The sequence below is a fragment of the Pelecanus crispus genome, chromosome 4, assembly GCF_030463565.1.
Source record: "Pelecanus crispus isolate bPelCri1 chromosome 4, bPelCri1.pri, whole genome shotgun sequence".
Lineage (NCBI taxonomy): Eukaryota > Metazoa > Chordata > Aves > Pelecaniformes > Pelecanidae > Pelecanus > Pelecanus crispus.
The window spans coordinates 73,340,378-73,349,630 of record NC_134646.1 but is presented as its reverse complement, the minus strand read 5'-3'; the positions used below and the strand labels follow the sequence as shown (position 1 = coordinate 73,349,630).

Here is a 9,253-nt window from a genome sequence, read left to right as displayed (position 1 = left end):
TCTGGAAGAGCTTATATTAAAGACTTCCTTGTTCCCCCCTACCAAAACCAAGTGGGAATGTTTTATTAACAGCTAAAGGAACATGGGATTGATCCTTGGTCTTGTAGCTAGAGAAGATTTCTCAGTTATTATTGATGTCCTTCGTTGTTCCTCGGTAAAGCAGCTTAGTAAGTATTTATAGCTGCTGAGATTCCCCAGAAGAATGGTTTGGTACTCTGTGTTCAGACAGCTCCTATAAACACTTTTACTACCTGTTGCCTCTTTTTTTTAGTGTCTTTGAGTTTTCCCTCGGTTCAGTCTCCCCTTCATGTGGACTCTGTAACCTCTCTCTGAAAGAAATAAACAAGAAAAATAAAACAAAATTGTAGACAGAATTTTTCAAACACAGCTCTCTCTTAAACTAAATTAATTTTGATAAGAGAAGAAAGGCACTTGCTATGTAACTTCTGCACTCCCTGGTTTCAGCTGCCCCTGTTGACGCTGCCAAAACAAAGTTTCCTAAGATAAATGTTCCTTTGTTGGGTCCCTGTTCCCTACACACGTACCCCTTGTTGGCTGTGGGAAAGGAGTGTGTGAAAAGGGTTGATGCCATCAGGGAAAGGAGCCATCTCCTGAAGTCAGTCCCAGGCTGAGGTCACTCAGGGGATAAATACTTTTCCCCAAAGGCCTGCGGCTCCTGAGAACCAACTGTTTGCTTTGCCTGTCAACAGGATTTTCTCTGCTCAATATATCAAGCCCCAGAAACCAGCTGGCTGGTTTGATCTGCCCGTAGTAATCAGCTGGCATCTTTCAGGTTTGTAGCCATTTCTTCTCCTCTAGTTAGCACCCCAGCATAAGCCAACTGAAACATCTATCAAGAAAATCATTGTTAGAGCTGCTACCCTCATCAGCCAAAGACTGGCGCTTGCCTTTGTTCCTGAAATAAAGGTGGAAGTTGAAAGCCTAAATACCACAGGCCATATTTTGGTTGCTACATGTCAGCCTAGTTCCATTGGATTCACTTGTCTCTGCTGATTTATGCTGTCTGTGACTCAGGTTATAAAAAACCTAATTAAAGGAAATTTGGAAACAGTATTGCTTATTTCTCTACCAAAAAATCAAAGTTATTTATAAAATAGATAACAGCACAGACAAGCAAACTCAGATGATTTTCCTAAATTTAAAAAAAGAATATGGGGAAAAAAAGGTCAAATACACGTGAGAAGTAAGTATTAAGGAAGAAGCTCAGCTAGTCTAGGTGTTATATTTTGGGTGTGATTGACATACCTGCTTATGAAGTAGATTTTGTACTGCTTTTTATAAATAGTTTTTCAGGTGCTCACTTTTTTTTAGCCTCTACTGTACCTGCATAAGCCAGAAGTCAGTCCAGGGGGCTCTTGAATATTTTCACAAGAATTATCTTTGTCTTCTGATTCTGGTGACTGAAAGGTCTTCCTTTTTGAGTTTGTTTTTTCCCCTGAATTGCCAAATACATGTGGATTAAAAAAAAAAACAAAAACCAATCATCACAGCTAGTAGAGCTTGCTGGGTTTTGATTAACCTAAAGCAAAAAAATACACTCTAACACTTCATACATATGTGTTATTATTCCAAGGAAATCATTCCACTTCACATTAGTCTAGAATATTGATTTTTTTACTATCAGTTAGTTCTCCCACAGCAGATGTTGAACTTTCATAACTGCTCAACACTGAAGTAAGTTTATGTGAGGTACAACAGTTGAAAGCCCCATCATGTATTTTCTTAGCAAGTAACTGAAAATGGCTTTCTACTACCAGCAAACAGAAGAAAAGCCAATTCATAAAATTATGTGATTTGAATCAGAACAATCTGATGTTAAAAAGTCACTGTTTTTAGGGCCCTGAGCTAAGCCTCCATAAGTGTCCCTGGGGTCACAGTGCCTACCAGGGCAAACGCTTGAGAAACAACTTTCTGGGAGAGAGACTTCAAAACTGTCTAGGTGAGTGAGCTGCTTTTCCCTTTTTGGCACCTTTCAGCATCTTTCAAATATAATGCCCAGCGTTTCATTCTGATAATGACAGAAGGATCACATGGCTCAAAGGATGAGAATCTGCATGCTCCACTCCGATTGTGGATCAGGAAACACAACTGCTATTCTGACAATTTGTCCCTAAGTATCACTTGAATTAGTCTAATTTGTTAAAACAGCAGTAAATCATATAAATATTTCAAGTTTCTTGATTCAGTAAGATTTTACTTTTGAGCATCTGTGTGGGAAGGTGATTCTTCCATTCTACCAGCAGAATGAAAGCTGGGTGATTCAGCTCTGCTGTCCTCCCAAAGACTTAGTGATTGAAGTGAACAGAATCATTTCTAAAGAACATGATAAGGACATGAAAAATAATTCTGGTTTGAGCAAGGCAAAGCCTTACCTCAGTGGACATGATGCGATCTATTGGCTAAAGGACTGCTCTGGAGTGAGGAATGGTGACACTTATTTGTGGCTGTGCTACTGGCGAGCTGGGTGACCTCGGAAGGTTGCCTTACTTTTCTACGTCCCAGTTAGGGAAATGGCACTGATGAAGAACCTCTCCTGAAACTTCATTGTGTTACACTGCAAAACATGTGCTGATATGTGGAATGTCATGGGGTTTTTTTAAACAATTCAGGATTGTACCAACCTGCTGGCTTGCTCCTTTTGGAAGGCTTCTTCTTCACAACCACTGGAACACGGGCCAGTGCAACCAACTCGCTCACAAAGTCCTGCTCTGCTTCCTGCACACAAGGATAAACCAGAAGTCAGTTAACACAACACAGCTTGATTCTGGGTTATGTTATTCTACATGCGGCATGACATGAAAGGCGTATGTCATTGCAGAAACACAGGAAACAATATGGCTAGCATCAGGGAAGTGTTTCCTACAAGACAGTGGTGAATCTTAGCACTGATTTCAGCTAGGACAGCAAAGAGACCCTTACAACCTGTATGATGTTTTGCCATGGACTGCTTCAGATCCATGAGTCATTTTACCCTGATTTACCTTTAGCTGTTTTTCCAACTCAGTTTCTAGGTGATGCAATCCCAGCAGCTTTTGTTTCAGAGACTCCAGACGAAATTGCTGCTGCAGTTCAAACTGAGCCAAAACCTTCTTTTGCTGCAGCACCATCCTGGTCAAGAGAAATTTAAAAGTACCGATGTTGTTCAATTCAAGGGAGAAATACAATCCTGGCAAAGTGTATTTAAAAGATTTTGTAGAGAGAAAGGCTCATGAACAGTGCTGGCCCATCCAGCTTCTGCCGGCACAAAAAATTTGCAGTAGATTTTTAGATTTACTTATTTTAATAACCTGCCTTGGCTCTTCATGGGATACAAGCTCCTTTCAGAGGCAGGAATTGCAGCAGGAGTTTGGGTTGTCCATGATGCCTGGACCTTGGGAGCTGGAGTTCAGCTCAGCTGAAGTCTGCTTTCAGAACCATTGTATGTTTCTAAAGTCAGCTGTACTGCCTGCTTGCCAAAGAGACAAGCTGTTAGAAGATCAGGTGTGAGGATAAGGGATTAAGAATTAGGCATTTCATTCAGGGCTCTTCAGTACCAGGTTGAGACTGAGCCAGAAACATGGTAATTCAAAACTTGGCAATTGGGAGGACTGACAACTATATTCTTCACTTGTTTTATTTTTTTTTATTTTGCTGGTTCATATTCATATTAATACAGTAGAACCTGAATGGCTGCAACTTTGCTGAACTTGTGTTTCTTCTGTTCTCTTGCCTGATCTACCTTGAACCAATGCTGTCAATCAGCCATCGCATTTCTCAGGGAAGGAGATAACACAAATTGTTTCTGACATCTACACATAATGAAGTTGCTATTGTAATGGTCAATGCTTACAGAAGGTTAGCTTTCAAAATTTGCTTTTTGAGCTCACACTCACAACCTTGCACCAAGGGCAAAAGGCAATAAAACAATCTACGTTGAGTTTAACAGGAGTTGGACAAATTAATGGAAATTTTGACATTCATTTCCACCGGACTGGATTTGACCGTAAAAGAAATCATAATGACAATAGGAAAACAAGTCTGATTACTAGTCATTATGAGACCAGCTTAGGTACTCAATAGTTACATTCTTCAATACCATACTTCTGCTTGCATGAAGGCCAATTTGATTGTATTTTGTTTTAAGACAGTAGAAGACATTATAGGAGAAAAAACTGATACAACAGCTAGAAGTGAATTTGTATGTCAGAATAAACGATAAACTTGATAGTGAATAACTAACAGATCTTTTATGAAGCTCTTTGTTACATGAATCCACTTCTATACTAATTCCAACAAGGATGAAAACCAGAAAGTGGGCAATGATTTCTTCCAATTTAGAAATAACAGAATGTCTAAAAAAAGAATTAACGTCTTTAAAATGTCAAAATTGCAGATGCTGTGTGTTCTGGATAATAAACCAAAAGTAAAGAAACAAAATGATTACAAAAATGTACCATGTGCATGCCAAATCATACAGCTTTTTATGACAACTTATTCCTTTGGCATTGCAGTGCTTTTTGTCTGGACTCTAAGTTTCATAAAATCAGTAATGAATTAAATATGACATTTAATTAACATTTGAGGGATACCACTCTAAATTTAGTGCAAGTAATCTTGACTGTCCAAGGCATTCACTGAAATCTTCTTTCCATTTTGAGTATTATTTATGCTTCAAACATTTTCTCTTCGTTATGTTTACTCAAGAGCAAACAAACACTTTTGATGTTCAAAGCAGAAAAGATGGAACGTAATGAATTAGACAGCATTGGTTCCCATCCTACATTTATGTTAAATTTCTTTTAAAATTTGGCATATGTTTTGGCATTGTTTTTCATTCTCTCTTTTCAAACTGTCTATGTATAGTTCTTCAGTCTGTAATTAATGAGCATCAAAACATTTATTTAATAAGAAAGTAATTCTCTGAGATCAAAGGGTAGACATAATTTGGCAACAGGTATTTCTTTTCCATCAAAGACAAATACAAAATGCAACACCAAATCACTTATTCACTAGACATTTAAGTAGCTCTGCAAACACCCACAACATTTAAATAGTCAGCAATGCTGCTGCCTGCTCTTACCTTTGATGGACTGTGGATGACATGTTCAGGAGACCTTTGGTCTGTTTTTCTTCCAATGCCAGTTCATTCTCTTGTTTCTTCCTAAGTCTGTTCCTTTCACCTCTTTCTGCTGAAATAATGTTTTCGTAAAATCTTCTGCTCAAAATTACAAACTCTGAGTTGTGGCAACCTTACAGTTTATGCTTTGCATCAGCACAAATTAATCCCTGTTCTAGGTAGTCTTTCTAAAGTTACTTCTCCTTAGGGATATCAAGCACTTCTTACACACTCTTGCTCTGCCACTGTGATCTCTTGCACAGACAATAGTTTGTGTACCATTCAGCTGAGATGGTAATGTCACTGAATTCCTATTCTTATCTACCGCTCCCACTAGGCTGATTAACATGGAATTCAAAGCAGAAATTTCATGAAAAGACCTTGATGCCTTAAGCAAGAACTGTAACACCTTAACAAAAAATGCAATATAAAGAAACCATCCGCTCAGAGGACACTTAGTCCTGGCAATGCCTAACTTCACTAGGCATCCCCTCATTTGACAGTTAAATATTCTGGGTACTTTTGCGTACGTTCACACTCTGCGAGTAACTTGGTGTTTATCTGCTGACCAGGCTCCTGACTCTTGCCCCTGAAGTCCTGCCTGGCAGCAAGGCTTGGGGCATGTCTGACAGATAGGACCAGTTTCCTTGCACCACTGCTTTTAAATAAAACACAGGAGGAGGGACATGGATGGGTACGTAACAGATTAGGGTACATAATTCATTTAGGGAGCATCCAACCTTTTCTGAACACTCTGAGAGGCCGACAGGCACCTCTCCTACCAATGGCACCACTGGGGAGCAGTTACCAGCTGTATTCTACGCTGGGCTGCGTTGGCTGGGCGAGGGGAGGTACTCTCCACCTTTTTTCCTGTGTCCATGCCAGCAGACCATAGATTCAGATTCACTGGGCCAAGGGATGCCCAAAGAAGCAAAATTCTCTAGCCTGACATTAAGCACAGCCCCTGGGAGAGAGAAGCTCAGCATTATGGCCCTTACTTCCACTTAGCTATCACTGAATGAAGTACATAAGAAATTTCCTATGTGGCCATTCTAACCCCAGGGCTATCACATAGTAGGTGGCTCTATTGCCAACACTGTTTTTTCCATCTTGTGTTTTAGAGAGAGAAGTTATGAGAGTATTTGGTGAGGAGGATCACACTCTCAGTATGGTAATCATGCTTAGAGATCACCTAACAGATCAGCCCCTTCTGAAAGGGAAGAGGCATCTGCCTCCTGGCTGAGCTTGGATGGAAAGTACTTGGTTGGCTGGCAGGGCTTAGGGTGTCCTGGCTGTGCCCCCAGAGGAGAGCTTCACGCTGTTAAGAATCACAGAGAGAAATTTCAGTGCTTCTGGGGCCAATACAGCAGCTGAAATGAGAAAGGAATGGGGTTCTGCATCACAAGTTTGGATTTAGGTTAAAGAAGGACTTCAGTGTACTAAAGGGTACTAAAGCATCAAAGTCCCTTATTAGATGGTAGTGCTCACTCCTAATGTAAAAAGCACCAACAAAGCTGAAGTAGTTATCTGTTGATACTGAAAATCTCAGCTGGGCTACAGCATGTGCATGTAGGTTTGCAATATTTTTTCACTGTAGCAGTTCATTTGATCTGTGAATTTCAGCTGGGTTTCTCTCTCACCCAAATCTAAAACACTCCTGCTTTTATTACCAACCTAAATACTCTCATCCTCCCTCATGCCTGTAGGCTTACATTGCAGCAGAAGGATTTTCTTTTTCTTCAGTTGAAAAGAAAACGTGCTCTGCTTACACATGTAATTTTCTTCCTTGTAGTTCATGGAACACCAATACACTGAAACAATAATACAGCCACACAAACTCTAGGAGAAAAAATAATCTAAATGAGCTATTACCAGAAGGCTGACTAGTTCTAGTGACTGGTATTCTAGGTCTCACAACCTAATTCGGAGACCAGGTGAGAGCAATATCAAAACACTGATGAAGCAGACCATTCAAGTATGTAATGATTGGCTGGACTGGCCAGGCCCAGAGAGTTGCGGTGAATGGATTTAAAGCTAGTTGGCAGCTGGCAGCAAGTGGTGTTCCCAGGGCTCAGTATTAGTTCTGTTTAATATCTTTATCAATGATCTGGATGAGGGGATTGAGTGCATCCTCAGTAAGTTTGCAGATGACACCAAGATGGGTGGGAGTGTTGATCTACTTGAGGGTAGAAAGGCTCTACAGAGGGATCTGGACAGGCTGGACCGATGGGCTGAGGCCAACTGTATGAGGTTCAACAAGGCCAAGTGCCGGGTCCTGCACTTTGGTCACAACACCACCATGCAATGCTACAGGCTTGGGGAAGAGTGGCTGGAAAGCTGCCTGGCAGAAAAGGACTTGGGGGTGTTGGCTGACAGCCGGCTGAACATGAGCCAGCAGTGTGCCCAGGTGGCTAAGGTGGCCAACAGCATCCTGGCTTGTGTCAGGAATAGTGTGGCCAGCAGGACTAGGGAAGTGATCATCCCCCATACTTGGCACCGGCGAGACTGCACCTGGAATACTGTGTCCAGTTTTGGGCCCCTCAATACAAGAAAGACATTGAGGTGCTGGAGCGTGTCCAGAGAAGGGCAACAAAGCTGGTGAAGGGTCTGGAGCACAGGTCTTATGAGGAGCGGCTGAGGGAACTGGGGTTGTTTAGTCTGGAATAAAGAAGGCTGAGGGGAGACCTTATCGCTCTCTGCAACTACCCGAAAGGAGGCTGTAGTGAGGTGGGTGTTTGGTCTCTTCTCCCAAGTAACTAGAGACAGGACAAGAGGAAATGGCCTCACGTTGTGCCAGGGGAGGTTTAGATTGGATATTAGGAAAAATTTCTTCACCGAAAGGGTTGTCAAGCACTAGAACAGGCTGCCCAGGGAAGTGGTTGAGTCACCATCCCTGGAGGTATTTAAAAGATGTGCAGATGAGGCACTTAGGGGCATGGTTTAGTGGTGGACTTTGCAGTGTTAAGTTAACAGCTGGACTCGATGATATTAAAGGTCTTTTCCAACCTGAATGATTCTACAATTCTAATAACATCCATCTCAGCTCAGATCAGAGAAGCGTTCTGGAACAGGCTTCATTTTTAATTCCTGCTCAAAGGAACTCAAATCAAAGGGATTTTAGACTCTGTAGTTGGCTGAATCAGGCCCAAAGAGGTCTTTGTGAGAACTTAAGTAGCCAACTGCTTTGCTAGCTGACAATGCCTAAAATACAGATCACCAAAAATCCCTGTAGAGATTTTGCCTAACCCTAGCACTTCAGCTTTCAATATTAAAGTTTTCAAGGTTCACAAGAGGGCAGTGCAGAACAGACTGGTTCTGTCTTAATGTGAGCATATCTAGCTACTACTGGGGATCACAAATCCTTCCTACCAACTCATCTCTGGATCTCAGCCTTGAGTGGATATGCCTGTTCGTCTTCAAAAATTCTCTTCTGTGGTTAAAGAATCTTTTCTATTTAAAATTGCTAACTCTATTTTTAGAAAAAAAATCCATCCCATGTGTCTTAAATACTCAGCCTCTGATGCTATTGCCCTTTTGCTAACTTGCTAACTTCATTTAACACCAACAGCCTTCATCTGTGGAGGGGAGAGCATTTACAAAAGAAATCAATAATCACAGCTTGCTTTTGTTCTCCTGTCCTGAAGGAACTGAGCAATTAAAAATAATTCCAGGAGACACTGGCTGTATTTATGTGAGATCCAGCAGTTCATAAACCTCTTCAGCAGTTTCACAACCTGTGAGAGGGTCATGGTCGACAGCTAAGAAACAATGCAGTAACTCACAGAGTGTTCCAGGATGGGCATGCTTGGCTTTTTGGTGTCTCCTCTAATGTGTTTCCTCAACTTCAGAGACAACAACATTTCACTGAGCCAAAAAAAGGAATGAATACAAGAATCTACTCCCCAAAGCTGAGGGCAGTCACCTCAGAGAAAGCAGACTGTCTGCTAATGATGTTTATGTTTTCTAACATGGGAGCAGGGAGCGCAAACCCAGATCTCCTCCCTTCTAGGGAAAATATTCTGCTTGTAGGCACCTGTCACATAGACCCTCCCTCTCCCTATGAATATTTGATTCATTGATTCATTTTATTTGCATATATTAATAGGCAAAGTTGAACAGTGTTTATGATATACGTTG

At 41.2% G+C, this 9,253-nt stretch overlaps 1 protein-coding gene across 1 annotated transcript in view; it reads right to left on the bottom strand.

The window, feature by feature from the left end:
- Positions 1–247: 247 nt before the first annotated feature.
- The window catches only part of EVC (EvC ciliary complex subunit 1), a 57,289-nt gene continuing 48,283 nt past the window's right edge, over positions 248–9,253 (bottom strand). The window contains exons 17-21 of the mRNA XM_075709589.1: positions 5,081–5,189; positions 3,003–3,129; positions 2,643–2,736; positions 1,345–1,456; positions 248–329 (exon numbers count right to left, since the gene is read on the bottom strand). Coding sequence (XP_075565704.1) covers positions 248–329; positions 1,345–1,456; positions 2,643–2,736; positions 3,003–3,129; positions 5,081–5,189 — 524 coding nt within the window. The remainder of the gene's footprint in view (positions 330–1,344; positions 1,457–2,642; positions 2,737–3,002; positions 3,130–5,080; positions 5,190–9,253) is intronic.